The 19798-nt window shown below is 44.4% G+C and overlaps 1 protein-coding gene across 2 annotated transcripts in view; it reads left to right on the top strand.

The window, feature by feature from the left end:
- smad2 (SMAD family member 2) overlaps positions 1–19798 on the top strand; it is a 157011-nt gene that overhangs the window by 68365 nt on the left and 68848 nt on the right. For both annotated transcript variants that reach the window (XM_067983328.1, XM_067983319.1), the window contains 2 exons: positions 14773–14966; positions 19637–19771. In XM_067983328.1, the coding sequence (XP_067839429.1) occupies positions 14773–14966; positions 19637–19771 (329 nt within the window). The remainder of the gene's footprint in view (positions 1–14772; positions 14967–19636; positions 19772–19798) is intronic.

The raw sequence follows: 19798 nt of genomic DNA, 5'->3' as shown, positions 1-19798 counted from the left end.
ATTGGGGTGATAATTTGCAAGGAGAAGAGGGGTCAAGGGTGGGGTTTTTAATGAGGGGGGAGATGATGACAAAAATGAGAACACATGGAATTGGAGGCAACCTATTGACATGGATAGGGAATTGGTTAGGAGGTAGGAGACAGAATAGGGATAATGGGTATGTACTCCAATTGGCAGGACGTGACTCGTGGTGTCCCTCAGGGATCTGTACTGGGGCCTCCGCTTTTCACTATATTTATCAATGACTTAGAGAATTGAGAGCCGGATATTCACGTTTGCTGACGACACTAAGTTAGGTGGCACAGTAAGCAGTGCAGATGGGAGCAGAAAGTTGCAAAGGGACATTGATAGATTAAGTCAGGGGGCAAAGATGTGGCAGGTGAAGTTCAATGTGGGGAAGCGTGAGATCATCCACTTTGGACCAAAGAAAGGCAGAGCATAGTATTTTCTAAATGGCGGGAAGCTAGGAACTGGATGAGCAGAGAGATTTTGGGGTGCATGTACCGAAATCACTAAAAGCTAGAGGACAGGTACAAAAATTAATTAAAAAGGCTAATGAAATGTTGGTCCTTTATCTCAAGGGGGCAGGAATACAAAGGTGTGGAAGTAATGCTATGGCTGTAAAAAGCTCTGGTTAGACCGCATCTGGAGATCTGAGTTCAGTCCTTGGCACTGCATCTCGGGAAAGATGCATTGGCCTTGCAGCAGATGCAGTGCAGATTCACCAGAACGATACTGGGGCTAAAGGGGTTAAATTATGAGGACAGGTTGCATAGACTAGGCTTGTTCCCTTGAGTGTAGAAGATGAAGGGGTGATCTAATTGTGGTGGTTAAGATGATTAAAGGATTTAATAGGATAGATAGAGGTAAATTATTTCCACTGGTGGGGAGTCCACACAAGGGGGCATGACCTTAAAATTGGAGCTATTTTTATTATTCGTTCCTGGGATGTGGGCGTCGCTGGCAAGGCCAGCATTTATTGCGCATCCTTAATTGCCCTTGAGAAGGTGGTGGTGAGCTGCCTTCTTGAACCGCTGCAGTCCGTGTGGTGAAGGTTCTCCCACAGTGCTGTTAGGAAGGGAGTTCCAGGATTTCGACCCAGCGACGATGAGGGAACAGCGATATATTTCCAAGTCGGGATGGTGTGTGACTTGGAGGGGAACGTGCAGGTGGTGTTGTTCCCATGTACCTGCTGCTCTTGTCCTTCTAGGTGGTAGAGGTTGTGGGTTTGGGAGGTGCGGTCGAAGAAGCCTTGGCAAGTTGCTGCAGCGCATCCTGTGGAAGGTACACACTGCAGCCACAGTGCGCTGGTGGTGAAGGGAGTGAATGTTTAGGGTGGTGGAAGGGGTGCCAATCAAGCGGGCTGCTTTGTCCTGGATGGTGTCGAGCTTCTTGAGTGTTGTTGGAGCTGCACTCATCCAGGCAAGTGGGGAGTATTCCATCACACTCCTGACTTGTGCCTTGTAGATAGTGGAAAGGCTTTGGGGAGTCAGGAGGTGAGTCACTCGCTGCAGAATACCCAGCCTCTGACCTGCTCTTGTAGCCACAGTATTTATATGGCTGGTCCAGTTAAGTTTCTGGTCAATGGTGACCCCCAGGATGTTGATGGTGGGGGATTCCGCGATGGTAATGCTGTTGAATGTCAAGGGGAGGTGGTTAGACTCTCTTGTTGGAGATGGTCATTGCCTGGCACTTGTCTGGCGCGAATGTTACTTGCCACTTATGAGCCTAAGCCTGGATGTTGTCCAGGTCTTGCTGCATGCGGGCTCGGACTGCTTCATTATTTGCTGGGTTGCGAATGGAACTGAACACTGCAATCATCAGCGAACATCCCCATTTCTGACCTTTTATGATGGAGGGAAGGTCATTGATGAAGCAGCTGAAGATGGTTGGGCCTTGGACACTGCCCTGAGGAACTCCTGCAGCAATGTCCTGGGGCTGAGATGATTGGCCACCAACAACCACTACCATCTTCCTTTGTGCTAGGTATGACTCCAGCCTCTGGAGAGTTTTCCCCCTGATTCCCAGTGACTTCAGTTTTACTAGGGCTCCTTGGTGCCATACTTGGTCAAATGCTGCCTTGATGTCTAGGGCAGTCACTCTCACCTCACCTCTGGAATTCAGCTCTTTTGTCCATGTTTGGACCAAGGCTGAGCATCGGTGAGCAGGTTATTGGTGAGTAAGTGCCGCTTGATAGCACTGTCGACGACACCTTCCATCACTTTGCTGATGATCGAGAGTAGACTGATGGGGCGGTAATTGGCCGGATTGGATTTGTCCTGCTTTTTGTGGACAGGACATACCTGGGCAATTTTCCACATTGTCGGGTGGATGCCAGTGTTGTAGCTGTACTGGAACAGCTAGGCTAGAGGCGCAGCTAGTTCTGGAGCACAAGTCTTCAGCACTACAGCCAGGATGTTGTCGGGGCCCATAGCCTTTGCTGTATCCAGTGCACTCAGCCGTTTCTTGGTATCACGTGGAGTGAATCGAATTGGCTGAAGACTGGCTTCTGTGATGGTGGGGATGTCTGGAGGAGGCCGAGATGGATCATCCACTTGGCACTTCTGGCTGAAGATGGATGCAAACGCTTCAGCCTTGTCTTTTGCACTCACATGCTGGACTCTGCCATCATTGAGGATGGGGATGTTTACAGAGCCTCCTCCTCCCGTTAGTTGTTCAATTATCCACCACCATTCATGACTGGATGTGGCAGGACTGCAGAGCTTTGATCGGATCCATTGGTTGTGGAATCGCTTAGCTCTGTCTATAGTATGTTGCTTCCGCTGTTTAGCATACATGTAGTCCTGAGTTGGAACTTCACCAGGTTGGCACCTCATTTTCATGTATGCCTGGTGGTGCTCCTGGCATACTCTTCTGCACTCCTCATTGAACCAGGGTTGATCCCCTGGCTTGTTGGTAATGGTAGAGCGAGGAATATGCCGGGCCATGAGGTTACAGATTATGCTCGAATACAACTCTGCTGCTGCTGATGGCCCACAGCGTCTCATGGATGCCCAGTTTTGAGCTGCTAGATCTGTTCTGAATCTATCCCATTTAGCACGGTGGTATCCTTAGTGCGAAGACGGGAAGGACTGTGCGGTGGTCACTCCCACCAATACTGTCATGGACAGATGCATCTGCGACAGGTCGATTGGTGAGGACGAGGTTAAGTCGGCTTTTCCCTTGTGTTGGCTCACTCACCACCTGCTGCAGGCCCAGTCTGGTAGCTATGTCCTTTAGTACTTAGCCAGCTTGGTCAGTAGTGGTGCTACCGAGCCACTCTTGGTGCTGGACATTGAAATCCCCCAACCAGAGTATGTTCTGTGCCCTTGCTACCCTCAGTGCTTCCTCCAAGTGGTGTTCAACATGGAGGAGGACTGAATCATCAGCTACGGGAGGACGGTAGGTCGTGATCAGCAGGAGGTTTCCTTGCCCATGTTTGGGCTGATGCCATGAGATTTCATGGGGTCCGGAGTCATGTTGAGGACTCCCAGGGCCACTCCCTCCTGACTGTATATCACTGTACTGCCACCTCTGGTGGGTCTGTCCTGCCCGTGGGACAGGACATACCCAGGGATGGTGATGGAAGAGTCTGGGACGTTGGCTGAAAGGTATGATTTTGGGACTATGTCAGGCTGTTGCTTGACTCGTCTGTGGGACAGCTCTCACAATTTTGGCACAAGTCCGCAGATGTTAGTGAGGGGGACTTTGCAGGGTCCACATTGCTGTGGGTCTGGAGTCACACACAGGCCAGTCCGGGTAAGGACGGCAGCTTTCCTTCCCTAAAGGGCATTTGTGAACCAGGTGGGTTTTTACGACAATCCGGGAGTTTTATAGCCACCATTACTGATACCAGTTTTTTAATTCCAGATTTTATTCAATTAATTGAATTTAAATTCCCCAGCTGCCATGGCAGGATTTGAACTCATGACTTTTGGATTACTGGTCCAGGACCTCTGGATTTCTAGTCCAGTAACAGTTGAGGGGTGATATCAGGAAGCACTTCTTCACACAAAGGTAGTGAAGTTTGGAACTCTCTTCCCTAAAAAGCTGGTGAGGCTAGGTCAATTGAAAATTTTAAAACTGAGATTGATAATTTTTTTGTTAGGTATGCGTATTAAGGGCTATGGAACCAAGGCAGGTAAATGGAGTTGAGATACTGTTCAGCCATGATCTAATTGAGTGGTGGAACTGCCTCGGAGGGCTGAATGGCCTCCTGTGACAACGGTTTTGAAAGGGCGGGAGACGGGACCTGACGAGGGAACCATTTACAATATCAGCTAACATGGCAGCCAAGAAGGGAAAGTGAATGGTGAGCAGTTTAGTAAGAATGGGGTCAAAAGAGCAGTCATACATAACATCCTCTGTGACCGTGGTGCATGATCCCTCCTTCTGCTCCTGGACCCCTCTGCAACCTTTAACATTGTCAACCACGCTATCCTTCTCCAGTACCTCCTATGTTGTCCAGCTCAGTGGAAGTGCCCTCACTAGGTCGCACTCTTATTTATGCAGTCGTAGTCGGAGCAATGGCTCCTTTTCCTGACCCCGCACTGTTATCTCCGGAGTCCCCAAAAGATTTATCTTTGGCCCCCTCATCTCGATGCTGCTCCTCGACGATATCATCCACAGGTCAGCCCCCACTTAAGACTCCTTATCATATGTCCAGTTTTGAGAGAGCTACAATTTCCTCCAGTTAAATATTGGAAAGACCAAAGCGATCGTCTTCGGCCCCTGCCAGAAACTTTGTACCCTTGCGACCAATTGCATCCCCCTCCTAGCCGCTGTCTAAATCCGAACCAGACTGTTTGCAACCTCAGCATCCTTTCCAACCCCCAAATTGAACTTCTGACCCCATTTCTTCTCCATCACAAAGAACACCGACTTTCTTTTCTGTAACCTGGCTTGCCTCTGCCTCAGCCTATTAGTCCTGTCCTTGCGAACCTACATTGGCTTTCAGTTCTCCAAAGCGTCCAAATTAAAATCTCATACTTGCATTTAAATCCCTTCGTGGTCTTGTCTCTCCCTATCTCTGTAACCTCTTCCAGCCCGACAACCGCTCCCCCCACCCCGGGACCCTAGAACTCTCCGGTTTCTGACTGGCCTTTTGTGCATCTCCCCTTCCTTTTCCCTACCATTGGTGGCATTGCCTTCAGCTGCCAATGCCCATGCTCTGGAATTCCCTCACTGAACCCTCTGCCTCTCCACATCCGTGTCCTCCTTTTAAGACCTCCTTAAAACCTACTTCTTTGACCCAGCTTTTGGTCACCGCTGCTAATATCTCCTCCTTTTGGCTCGGTATCCATTTATTTCTGATTCCACCTCTGAAGTTTTTATGCACTTAAAGGTGCTATATAAGTGCAAGTTGTTGCTGCTTAGCAGCAGCTAATGGGTGGAGGCAATGGTTATCTCTTGCAAATTGTAAACGTTTTGATGTCATTGCGACAGGTCACTTTTACTTAGCTAGAAGTTGTTTACTCCAGTCTCTCTACAGGGAGGTGTTACTATAGATGCATAGAAACTTTAGGCTAAGATTACCCTATCTGTTCCACAAATTTAACCCAAGATTCTGTGAGCGATCAGATTGGAGGCTGTCATGGTAGCAGGGTTGTCAATTGCAATAGATAAGCTAAGTGTAAGATGCCTATCTTGATGGGATGCGGCATCTTCATGTATGTACATGCCTGAGTGATTGATTTGCTCATCGGAGCCTATGTTTGAGTTTTGCCAAAAAAGGTCATGCAGTAGAAAATCAATTCATAGTCAATAATAAGTCACAACAGCCCCAAACAGGAGCTAACATTCTTCAGGGCATTGTTCTTTACAATCCAACAGTCTCGTTTTCTGTCTTCAGACCAGTTTACTGCACTTGGAAATGATAGTCCTGTTATAGAAAGTGGTTGCAGATTTAAGATTTTAGGTCTGATGGCAGGAGCTGTCTTGATGGTTTCTACTGCTCCATCACTGGGGCACTGTGACTGCAATATGCATGATCTACAGAATGCACTGCAGCAACTCATTAAGGTTGCTTTGACGGCATGTCCCTCCCATGCCACCTCTACAAATCAGAAGGACAAGAGCAGCAAGTAACGATGGGCAATAAATGCTGCCTTGGCAGTGTTACTCACCTCCTAAAAACAAATTTAAAAAGTTTAGCCTGCTGGACTAGTGGTTGCTTACATTTCCCAACCAGTAAGGGTTGACTGTGCCTAGTTCTTGCGGGGCTACGCGACAACTTAGTACAGGTCAATAAACATCTCCCCTACAGTTGACCGTGATAACAGAGTTGTCCCATACCGGATGGGATGCCCTTTTGCAAGGAAACCAGGCTCACAGCAAATAAATGATCCGGCAATCCACCAGGCAAGTGGATCAATTGAAATGAAGGGTCGTAAGACTAACTGGAACGTGATACAGGTGGACATCACAGCTTTCCTAATTAAACAAGGGGGAAGGAACTTGCTTATGTTCTTTTTAAGATGCAGTCCTGCTTGTACACTTTTGTTGTGGTCATGAGATTATTCTCTTGGCTCAGCATTTAGCTGAAGTCGTCAGTGTAGCGACAGATACTCTATCATCTCATGGTTCATCCCCATAAGTGAAAGATCCACTTGGAGGTAGTGTAGGACATTTACAGGAGGTGGGGATGTCTAGAAATAGACCTATTGGTATCTCCAAATCCTATGCTTCCGCTTAAAAGTGGAGGCTATGTCAGGCTGGAGATTGTCTAGTCGCCTTTCCTTGGGTACGTGTTTTTTTTTGTGTTCGTTCTGTTTCGCCAAATCTCCTGGATAGTTCAACAGTGTGGTACCATGGCGCCCTAGTAAAAATTGAAGTCCGTGGGAATCGGGGAAAACTCCTCAGTGGCTTGAGTCATACCTAGCACAAAGGAAGATGGTAGTGGGTGTTGGAGTCCAATCATCTCAGCCCCAGGACATTGATGCAGGAGTTCCTCAGGCAGCGTCCTATGCCCAACCATCTTCAGCTGCTTCATCAATGACCTTCCCTCCATCATAAGGTCAGAAATGGGGATGTTCGCTGATAATTGCACAGTGTTCAATTCCATTCGCAACCCCTCAGAAAATGAAGCAGTCCGTGCCCGCATGCAGCAAGACCTGGACAACATCCAGACTTGGGCTGATAAGTGGCAAGTAACATTCATGCCAGGCAATGACCATCTCCAACAAGAGAGAGTCTAACCCCGTCCCCTTGACGTTCAACGGCATTACCATCTCGGAATCCCCCACCATCAACATCCTGGGGGCCACCATTGACCAGAAACTTAACTGGACCAGCCATATAAATACTGTGGCTACAAAAGCAGGTCAGATGCTGGGTATTCTGCAGCGAGTGACTCACTTCCTGACTTCCCAAAGCCTTTCCACCATCTACAAGTCATAAGTCAGGAGTGTGATGGAATACTCTCCACTTGCCTGGATGAGTGCAGCTCCAACAACACTCAAGAAGCTCGACACCATCCAGGACAAAGCAGCCCACTTGATTCGCACAGTATCCACCACCCTAAACATTCACCCCCTTCACCACCGGCGCACCATTGAACATAAGAACATAAGAAATAGGAGCAGGAGTAGACCACTTCGGTGGCAGTATGGCCCTTATCAAATCACACCTTGGTGTCTCTCCCTACCCATCTCGCCTTGTTCCACCCCTCTTGACTCTCCTTCAAAACCCTTGTTCTCTACCACTCCACATGCCCCACCCCATGTTTCTCACCAAGATACCCTCCCTTCTTTCCTCCCAGCCTCTGCACCGAGCAACTCCTCATTCTTGGTGATTTCAATCTTCATCTCAATTCTCCTTGCCCTCTCCTCTGAGTTCACTGTGCTCCTGTCCTCTCTTAACCTCATTCTCCATGTCGCCTCTCCTACCCATATTCACAGCCATCCCTTCGACTTTGCCATCTCATTTGACCTCTCTACTGCCATGGTCTCAATCGCAGCCAAGGCCATCTCTGCCCACTTCCCTGTATCCTTCACCACTCGCATCTCGCTACTCCCTTCCAACCCCACTTGCTTCTGTGTTTGTCCCTGGAATGAACTCTCCCTAACTAAACTGTCAAGCTTCCAGCTGCCTAGCTTTTGACCTTCCATTCGTCATAATACTTCTGCAGGTGTTAATTTACTCAACCGCTCCCTTAAGTCCGAGGGGCACAGACTTGAGAGCGTATTTAGCATACAACTGGTTTAGCTCGTTCTCCTCTGCCAAAGCCACTCACCAGTCCAGGATTGTTCTGGAGAGCAAAGATAACCCCAACTTATTTTCTCTACAACTGTTGTCTTAAACGCCTTTCGCCTGCTACCTCCACTCTCGCTTCCAACAGTGTGAGGAGCTCATGGACTTCTATGTCACAAAGATTGAGACTGTCCATTCAGTTGCCCTTCTGCATTCCTCCCCATTCCATTTGCCCACCAAGCCAAGCCTTCTCCAAGGCTTTCCCTGCCCTATTCCAGACCCTGCTTCTTTCTCTAGTTTCATTCTTATTGCCCCTCATTTCCTTTCCGAGCAAAGCCCACCTCTTGCTCCCTTGACCTTATTCTCACTAAACTGCTCACCACCAACTTGCCTTCCTAGCACCATGCTAGCTGACATTGTAAGTGGTTCCCTCTTCTCAGACACTTGCCCCTCTCTTTCAAAACCACTGTCATCACCTTCCTCAAAAAACCATCCTCTGCCCTTGCAAACTGCTGCCCCATATCTAACCTCCCTTTCCTGTTGTCGCCCTCAAATTTGCGCCCGTTTTCCCCACAACTCTATGTTTGAATATCCAATCCGATTTCCGCCCCTGCCACAATACTGAAACTGCTGTCATCAGTCATAAATGACATCCTCTGTGACTGTGATCATGGTGCCCGCTCGTCCTCCTTGACACTATGCAGTCCTATGGGCGATCACACCACCCTGCTCCAATGCCTTTTCTCTTTTGTGCAACTCAGTGGGACTGCCCTCGATTGGTTCTACTCTTGCCTATCTGAATGTAATCAGAGCTTTCCAGCAATGGCTTCCCTTCCCGCTAACACCGTTGCTTCTGGAGTCCCCAAGGATCTATCCTTATCCCCCTTTCTCATCTACATGCTGCCCCTTGGCGATATCATCCGAAGACATGGGGTCAGATACCACATGTATGTGTACGACGTCCAGCTGGACCACTTCACTGCCTCTGTTGTCACCCTGCTTGTCCAACATCTAGTCCTGGTTGAGCCGCAATTTTCTCTCGTTAACCGTCAGGAAGACCAAAGCCATTGTTTGGCCCCCACCGCATGCCCGCACCCTTACCCACTGATTCTGTCTGCCTCCCTGGCCACCATCTTGGGCTGACCTGCATAGTTGACAACCGTAGCATCTTATTCGATCCCCAGTTGAGCAGCAATCCTATATCCTCTCCATCACCCATCTCTGCCTCTGACTCAGCCCATCTGCTGCTGAAAACTTCATCCATGACGTTGTCTCCTCCAAACTAGAATATGCCAATGTTCTTCTGGCCAGGAAGAATTTATGTTGGAGGTTTTCATTAAAACACAGAGTATGTGAGGGAGAGAGATACCAGCAGCAAGACAAGTTTCTTTCCTTGTTCAGACTTGAGTTTTTATTCTTTATATAAAAAAAGCATAAATTCAATTTCGAAAGCAAACTGAAAGCCTCCAAACGTATCACCTGTGTTTTGTTGATAATTAGATAAATGTCAACATTCTAATTACTGACCATTGTGAGATGGGCGAGAGAGAGACCAACCGAGGGGGACAAACCCAGACACTGATAACTTCATAGAATGGTTACAGCACAGAAGGAGGCCATTCGGTCCATCGAGCGCATGCCAACTCTTTGGAAGAGCAATCCAGTTAGTCCATGTAAATTTTTTCCCTTCAACCAATTCCTTTTTGAAAGCCACGATTAAAACTGCTTCCACCACCCTTTCAGGCAGCGCATTCCAGATCATAACTACTCGCTGCGTAAACTCTCATGTCACCTTAAATCTGTATCCTCTGGTACTTGGCCCTTCTGCCAATGGAACAGTTCTTCTTTATTTACTTTATCTAAACCCTTCATGATTTTGAACACTTCTATCAAATCTCCTCTTAACCTTCTGTGCTCTAAGGCGAACAACCCTAGCTTCTCCAGTCTATCCACATAACTGAAGTCCCTCATCCCTGGAACCATTCTCGTAAATCTTTTCTGCACCCTCTCTAAGGCCTTCACAACCTTCCTAAAGTGTGGTGTCCAGAATTGGACACAGTACTCCAGTTGTGGCCGATCCAGTGTTTTATAAAGGTTTAATGTAAATTCCTTGCTTTTGTACTCTTTGCCTCTATTTATAAGCCCAGGATCCCATATGCTTTTTTAACTGCTTTCTCAACCTGTCTCGCCACCTTCAAAGATTTGTGCACATATACCCCAGGTCTCTCTGTTCCTGCACCCCTTTTAGAATTGCACCATTTAGTTTATATAGCAGCTCCTCATTCTTCCTGCCAAAATGTATCTCTTCACATGTCCCTGCGTTTATTTTCATCTGCCATGTGTCTGCCCATTCCACCAATCTGTCTGTCCTTTTGAAGTCTCTTACCATCCTCACTGTTTTGTGTCATCTGTAAATTTTGAAATTGTGCCCTGCACACCCAAGTCCAAGTCATCAATACATATCAAGAAAAGCAGTGGTCCTAATACTGACCCCTGGGGAACACCATTACACCTTCCTCTAGTCTGAAAAACAACTGTTCACAGCTACACTCTGTTTCCTGTCACTTAGCCAATTTTGTATCCACACTGCCACTGCCCCTTTTATTCCATGGGCTTCAACTTTGCCGACAAGCCTATTATGTGGCACTTTATCAAACGCTTTTTGAAAATCCATATACACAACATCAACTGCATTGCCCTCATCAACCTTCTGTTCCCTCATCAAAAAACTCAATCAGTTTAGTTAAACACAATTTACCTTTAACAAATCCATGCTGGCTTTCCTTTATTAATCCACACTTGTCCATGTGAGTATTAATTTTGTCCTGGATTATCGTTTCTAAAAGCTGCCCTACCACCGAGGTTAAACTGACTGGCCTGTAGTTGCTGGGTTTTTCCGTACATCCTTTTTTGAACAAGTATATAACATTTGCAATTCTCCAGTCCTCTGGCACCACCCCCATATCTAAGGAGGATTGGAAGATTATGGCCAGCAGCTCTGCAATTTCCACCCGTACTTCCCTCAGCAACCTAGGATGCATCCCATCCGGATTGGGTGACTTCTCTACTTTAGCTGACCTTTCTAGTACCTCCTTTATCAATTTTTAGCCCATCTAGTATCTCAACTACTACTTCTTTTTCTTTTTTCTGTGACTTTGGCAGCATCTTCTTCAAGTAACCAGTCAGACTACATAAAATTTAATGTTTGCAGATACCTCTGAGAAAGCTACAAAGAAGCTCTGCCAGACATGGGGTGCCAAAACCTTTCTCTCCTTCCTCTTCCCTCCACCCAAGTGCTGCCAGACTTATGCTCTTCCCTCACTGCTGACACATCAGCAATCTACCGTTGAGCCAAAACCCCAGTTCTGCCAAATCTCTGGTTTCTTCCTCCACAGTGATGTTAAAACAGAGGATCCCCCTATTTGCTGCCAAACCCCAGCAGTCCCACAACAGTGCAGCCAAAGCCCGTGACCATCCCCCAGCACTACCAAAGCCTAGAGCTGTACGAAAATGCAGGGCTGCTTCCAGTGCAGCTAAATCCCATCTCCCCATCCCAATACTACTAAATATCTAACTCCAGCTTGTACTTGTTGCTATATATTTTCTGATTTAAAACTGTTCCTGTTTTTACAATAGTGCATAAGAGCAGGAGTAGGCCATATGGCCCCTCGAGCCTGCTCGGCCATTCAATCAGATCACGGCTGATCTTCTACCTCAACTCCACTTTCTGCCCTATCCGCATAATCCCTCGATTCCCTTAGTGTTCAAAAATCTATCTATCTCAATCTTGAATATACTCAACGACTGAGCATCCACAGCCTTCTGGGATAGAGAATTCCAAAGATTCGCAACCCTCTGAGTGAAGAAATCTTTCCTCGTCTTGGTCCTAAATGGCCAACCTCTTAACTTCAGACTATGACCCCTGGTTGTAGACTCTCCATCCAGGGGAAACAGTCTCTGACTCAGAGAGCAATGGGTGATCCACTAGTACTCAGAATTCTCACACAGCCGACCTTCATCTTCTCTGTGACCTGATGCTCATTGGAACATTTAAGTTTAACCGTTTTTTTCCCCATGTTACCACTTGGCTAGTTTTTTTTGGTTTTTGCTGTCACATCGAACTCAGCAATGCAAGTGAACAGATTCACATCACTGAAAATAAACTCCACTGTGAATAATGTTAGAAAAGCATTTGAAACTAGTAGCTTGAGTGGTAACACATAGTTAGGAACAAAATAACATTGCACTCTTAGAGGTATGTCTGGAATTTCTAGCTTGTAAGCCAACAACACATGTTGTAAACTGTCCTTTTGGCACGGTGCAGTATTGTGGACTAGTGTTGGCTAGTACTGCTTTTGAAATGTTAAACAAAAAAGAGCAGTGTGCCCTGTAATCTGCCATCTTGGATACTACTGAGCAAGCACATTTGACTGGTAATGGCTTAAACTGTTTTATCTTTAACCCTCTCCAGCAAGACAAAACAAGTCCTTTTCTATGATCCTGCATTTAGCCATCACAAAGAAGTCTGCTATCTTTGGCCTCCACTGCATTTGTATTTAAAATCAACTGTTTTAACCAGGGATAAAGAAAAATAAAGATACTTTCTAACTCTGCTTATAAAAATGGCTTTAGCCTTGCTGAGTTTGAGGTTTTATCTACTGATGGGTTTAAAATGGATCCTTTTGTATTGCCAAGTTATAGTAATGCAAGCAGAATGTGAGCCCTATGTGGTCTGAGATTTTCAGTGGTGTTTACACATGTGAATGTAACTGAAACCCAAAGCTATATTCTGTAACAGTTTGAACTGCTTGAATTTGCCTTGCTGGGATGAGCCTCTTGATGGGAACTGAAACGATTACTTTTCTGTCCTTTTTCTCCCTCCCTGCTCCCTGAGCACAAAATTAAAATGTTAATGATTTATGGTAAAGTTTTTCAATGACGACCCTTCCCAACCCCAAATTTTCACCACTGAAGGCAGCAACTCTTGCTGGGTAATGATATTACAAGTGCTGGTAGCTCTCTCGTACCTCGCTCAAGTTGCCAATCTACCTACATGTTTGATTCCAGACATTGTGTTGGCAGTCTTTTTGACTGTGGAGGGCAGCTGAGCCTGATCTTGATGCTGTTCTCTCTTGATATCCACACGAGTACTTTCCGGTAATCAGGAGCAAGAACCCGAGCTGATATTTTTCCATGCCTAACCCTAGGTCTAATTACAAAATCTCAATTGCTGCCCTTGCTGAGATCTGATTCATTCGAGACCAGAAATCAAACAGAGGGCTTTCTGGTCCATATGCCTTGGTGCTGCTTTTACGTTGAACAGCATTGACTGTTAGGTAGGAAAACATGGCAGCTTTTTTATGCACAAGAATCCGCAAACAGCAATGACAGTTAATCTGTTTTTGGTCGCTTGGTTGATAGAGAAATAGTGGCCTGTGCTCTAGGAAATCACTTAGTTTAACATCTCATCGAGAGGATGACCCCCTTCAGTAATGCAGCGCACACTCATTACCGCACTGGACTGTCAGTCTAGATTATGTGCTGAAGTCCTGGTGTGGAGCTTGAACATATAAAGTTGTGACTTGAGATGAGAGTAGTATTGACTGAGCCAAGCTGCCACTAGGCCATTGAAGGAGTTGATGTAAAGTGAGATTTTATGAAATTTGAGAGCTAATCTAGTTTTTCAAACCTAGATTTCAAAGAATTTCTATTGATTTGCTTCTTGTGTCATCTATATGTCCCAGTACTGCTGCGAGTAAGGGCTTGATTCTGGCAGCAGTGCTATAATATCGGATAGTGCTTTTGGTTTGGATTATAACTTGAATGTCTTGCCACCTCAAAAGTCTTTAATGTGTAGGGAAAAATAGGAATTTCATGATTGGTATGTGGTTGACACTATTTAAATGCGAGAAAACCAGGTATATCAAGTATTTTTATAATTGGAAATGATTAGTAATCACAGAATTTTTTCCACATCCATAGGTATGAGTTAATGAGTCTCAAATAAACTAAATCTGACTTAATAATTTACAACTGTTTATGTTCTCATCAGTAAAATTAGTATTGCTACAATTAACCTAATGGTAAATTGGGTTACAAATTGCTGATCTAGCATGACTGCTGTTAGGAAACATGAAATACTAAGAAGAAATATGTAGTCAGCTAAAGCTAAAGATGAACTTTAGAATTTAAACAGGGCTAGGTTTTCAAGAAAATTAGTCTAAATACTTGTATTGTGATAGCTAGGTTCATTTTACCTTCTGGAGATATTCGTACTATCTGAAACAAATTGCCTTATCCTTTGATATCCTTACAGCACAGGCTGTCCTGAGAATATTCTGTGATTACACTAAAGTACTGTAAATTGAGAAGTTGAATTGCCCCTCTTACCCCCCTCCACCTAACCACAAGACATTGTGATCCACCAGGTGCTAGTAAGAGGTCAGTTATTTAATTTTGAACTTTAATCATTTTCTTCAGTAAATTATATGTTAAATGTTTTGGTTTGTTTCAGTAATAAATATGTAACGTTAAAACTTGTAATTTGATAGCCATATGATCTTATCTCTCCTTTGTGTGCAGATCACTTGATGGCCGGCTGCAGGTTTCACATCGCAAAGGATTGCCCCATGTTATTTACTGTCGCTTGTGGCGCTGGCCTGATCTTCACAGTCACCATGAGCTTCGAGCCATTGAAACTTGTGAATACGCTTTCAATCTTAAGAAGGATGAAGTGTGTGTTAACCCTTACCACTATCAAAGGGTGGAGACACCAGGTGAGTGAAAGCTAATGCTTGGCAATACAAATAAATTTAGAAAATTAATTTTAATCTCGTTCATTCACATATCTAAAGGTATCAAAGTATTAAGCCCTGATCATGAAGTCCCACATAGGTGATTTTAAATGTTAAAGGAATATTAAGTTTTTAAAAATAGTTTTTTAAAAATGTGAACACCCAGGATAATACCAAAGTGGGAAGTGGTGATCCACAAGGTTCAGTTATGGGACCACTGTTGGCCACCATTTACATAAACAATTTGGACTCTGGAATCGGAAGCACAATTTCAAAATTTGCGAATGACACCAAATTGGGGGAATATAGTTAATACTGAGGAAGACTGACAAAATACTAGAAGACATTAATAAACTTGCAGAATGGGCAAGTAATTGGCAAATGAATTTCAGTACAGGTAAGTGTGAGGTGTTGCATTTTGGTAGGAAGAATAAGGAGCCACATACTGCTTGAAAAATAAGAGTCTAAATGGGATAGAGGAGAAAAGGGATCTGGGGTACAGGCACAAAAATCACTAAAAGTAGCGATGTAGGTTAATAATGCCATTTTTTTAAAAAAGCAAACAAAGCACTGGAGTTCATTTCTAGAGGGATAGAATTGAAAGGCAGAGACGTTATGTTAAATTTGTATAGAACCTTGGTTCGGCTACACTGTGCACAGTTCTGATCTCCATAGCATAAAAAGAATATAGAGACACTGGAGAAGATGCAAAAAAGATTTACAAGGGTGATACCAGAACTGAGAGGGTTATACCTATCGGGAAAGCTTGGACAAGCTTGGGCCCTTTTCTTGAGAAAAGAGAAGACTGAGGGTTGACTTGATCGAGGTCTTTAATATTATGAAAGGGTTTGATAGGGAATACGTAGAGAAGATGTTTCCACTTGTGGGGGAGACCAGAACTAGGGTCATCAATATAAGATAGTCAATAATAAATCCAATAGAGAATTCAGGAGAAACTTCTTTGCCCTGAGTGTGGTGAGAATGTGGAACTCGCTACCACGAGTAATAGTTCAGGCGACTAGTGTAGATGCATTTAAGAGGAAGCTAGATAAACACCTGAGGGAGAATGGAATAGAAGGTTATGCTGATAAGTTAGATGAAGAGGGGTGGGAGGAGGTTCGTGTGCAGCATAAACACTGGCATGGACAAGTTGGGCCAAATGGCCTGTTTCTGTGCTGTACATTCTATGTAATACCTTTGTGTGGAAAAATGCATACATTGAAACATTTCTTTGTTTGTCAGAAAATTTTTCCAGTTTATTTTCCCTAGTTCCATACTCATCCCCTTAAAATCAGCTTTTTTCTAATTTATTACTTTGGTCTTCGTCTTACTCAATCTTTATCTTAAACCTTATTATGTTATGATCACTATTGCCTAGATGTTCCCCTATGCTTACTTCGCTTATACGTTCTGGTTCATTTCCCATTAGTAGATCCAGCAGTGCTTCCTCTCTTGGGCTTTTTACATACTGGGCAAGAAAGGAGTCCTGCACACTTTGTTTAAAAACTCCATTCCCTGTACCCTTTTAGCTACCTCTTGCCAGTGTATTTGGGAGTAGTTAAAATATCCCATGATTATTCTTCTTTGTCCTTTACTCATTTCACATATTTGCTTACCTATTTCTTCCTCCATCTCATTTCTACTATTAGGTGGTCTGTTGAATATCCCTATTAGCATGATCGCTCCCGTATCTTTTATTTCAATACATATGGATTCCGTTTCTATCCTTCTGTTAGTTATGCCCCTTTTTTTCTACTGTCATTATATTTTCTCTAATTAGTGTAGCTACTCCCCTACCGTTCCTTTCCTATCCTTTCTGTTTGTTATAACCTGTTGCCGGTCCTGTTCTTTTATGTAGCCATGTTTCAGTTACTCCTATTCCATCTGGTTCCTTGCTATGGATTTATTGCCTCCAGTTCCCCCATTTTATTTTGGATGCTGAGTAAGCAGTTTAATTCATCATTAATAGTTATTCTGTTTATTTTTAACAGTCCTTTTATACTTCTGTTTTATCACTGTATTTGCTCCATGATCGCTTGTTATGTTTTATTCCGTACCCAGGTCTGACCTTTATACTCATCTCCTGTTACTGTTATCTTTGGGCTTTTGTTATTGCTACCTGATCTCTCCCTCCATCTTGCTAGTTTAAAGCCTCGTCCACTGCCCTATTTATCTTTTTCGCTAGGACTCTGGTCCCATCCTGGTTCAGGTGGAACCCGTCCCAGTGGTACAGCTTCTCACTGTCCCAGTACTGGTGCCAGTGTCCATGAAATGGAGCCCCTCCTTCCCACCACACTCTTTCAGCCACGCATTCACCTTTTTGATCTGCCTATCCCAATGCCAATTAGCACGTGGCTCAGGTAGTAATCCTGAGATTGCACCTTGAGATCCTGCTTTTTAATTTAATTCCTAGCTTCTGATACTCCCTTAACAGGAACTTGTCTTTATCCTTGCTTATGTCATTGGTGCTGACATGGACTACGACAGCTGGATCCTCCCCCTCCCTTTCCAAGTTCCTCCGAGATGTCCTTAGCAGGTAGGCAACACACCCTCCGAGACTCTCGGTTGGGACTGCAGAGGTCGCTCTCTTATCCCCCTGATTATAGAATCCCTTATGACTACAATCTTTCTATTCTGATTTTCTCCCCCGCCTCTCCCCTTGCCAAACCCCTAGACTGCCTCATGCTCTACGGTGCCACGGTTAGCATTCTGGGCATCCTCCCTGCAGCCTTTATCCTCACAGGTACCAAGTATCTTGTACCTGTTGGATAGGACCAATGTCTGCAGGACCTTCTTCTCTACCTCTTACAGGCTCCCACTACCTCGCTGACTTAACATCCTCCTCCCTTATGTGCTGGAGTGGTCTCTAACTCGCACTGCAGCTCAAAGACTCTGAGCCGGAGTGTCTCAAGCCAGCGACATTTACTGCAGATATAGCAATCCGTGATAGCCTCGCTGTCCACAAACTCCCACATATTATAGTCCTGAAAGACAGCCTGAGCTGCCATATTTATTTATTTATCTGTAGTTTATTTCTAGGACTAATAGAATTACTTGATGTAGTATATGGATTTACTATATTTAGTATATGGATTTAGTCTGATTTTGAAATAATTAGTAATTACTTAGTCTTTATTTTGTGTTTTTTAATGTTAAGTTTTAAAAGTTGATAGATTAGTTTATAGTCCCTCACTTTACATCACATTGCACCTCCTTCCCCTTCTGCACCTAATTTCCACACTCTCCAAATTCAGTTGAAAGTCCTCACTCTGTTAGCATTTCACTCCGCTAGATGTTCACTCTCTGTCCTTACCAGCTTCTGTCCTCAAGCTCAACACAATAAGTGAAGGCTAAAATGCGATGAGTAGCTCTGCATTTTCCATGTACTTCTGTGTTGGCAACAGGGGAATTTACTGCGATGCTGAAGATAGTCTCGCATTGGATGTCCCTGGGCCATTAGTCTCTGCATTCTATTAAAAGTGCCCCTAAAGATGTAGTTGGCATTCCAATGTTTGAATTTTCAAAGCTTTTGCATTGGTGTTGAAAAACATTATTTCATGAGCATTCAATAAAATGCAGAAGCCAATTTAAATATTGCATTGAGTGCGCAAATGAGTTCACTGGCAGACAGTCATGCTAATTGCCTCCAGTGTTAACTCTTCAAATGTAACTTTAGCGTATGCTTGGGTTCTTGCAGCTTCTCGCCACCAGCCCACTGGGGTTAATAATGTTCTCAGGTAATTCTCAAATGTCATGTAAGCCATAGGAATCAGTCAAGGAAGGCAAGTAACCCTCTGGTACTAATGACACCTGTTAAGTTCGATGCCTTTCAGACTAGAGTAGTCTTGAATTTTTCACTCGCTGTCAGGACTTGTGGGACTGATTCACTTTTCAGAGTCTTGTTACTGGAGGAAGAGTGTCTTAATAAAGAGAGCAAGAAGGCATTCAGAGAGGCAAGCTCTTACTCAGACCCGCTGAAAATGAAGTGCTTATTTTTTTGTAGGTATTTGAACAAAGAAAAATAATGGGATTGTGGTGTCTTTGGAATTTTGATCGGCTGGTGAAGAGTAGGAATCGGTATTATTTGCTTTTGAAGGTCCAGTGCATGGAATTGAAGTATCAACTCCATTTGATTATATGCTTTTACACCTGGAAGATCAGACTCTGGTATGCCTTCCATGCATACATTGGACCATTTGGAGTTGGTTTCTAAGGCCACTTCAACTCCCAAGAGGTTCAAAGGAGTGGATAAGGGTCCAGTTAGTCCTGAGTTGCAGGAATTTGTGGCTAAAGGTTTTTAGTATGTAAATTGGTCCCCCTGTGAGTTAGGGAGGACTTTCATTTTCATTTCCATATTAAAAAGTGAGTTTGATATTATCCTTTTGGGACTTGGGGAGATTTCTCTATCCCCTGAAAGAAAATAAAAGCCTTGGGCCGATTGTTTTGGTATCCCCTTTTTGTTTCAGATGCTTGTCGACCTTTCCACTGAATTGTTTTTATATCATTGGTATAAATGTGAAGGATGGAAATATTGTTTGTTATACTACATTATGGTATAGCTGTGATGACATGCATAATTGAAAAGAAAGTTTAAGCCCCAGAATAGTCTACAGTGTTTCAATATAATTAATGTTTTGTACTTTTAATTTCAGTTTTGCCTCCTGTATTGGTGCCACGACACACAGAAATTCCAGCAGAGTTGCCCCCACTTGATGACTACACTCATTCCATTCCTGAAAACACTAATTTCCCAGCTGGAATTGAGCCACAGAGCAACTATATCCCAGGTATTAATTTTGAAACAAACTCCTGTA

Source organism: Heptranchias perlo, chromosome 1, assembly GCF_035084215.1.
Source record: "Heptranchias perlo isolate sHepPer1 chromosome 1, sHepPer1.hap1, whole genome shotgun sequence".
NCBI lineage: Eukaryota > Metazoa > Chordata > Chondrichthyes > Hexanchiformes > Hexanchidae > Heptranchias > Heptranchias perlo.
Note: the sequence above shows the minus strand (reverse complement) of the source record. Positions and strands in the feature narration are given on the sequence as shown.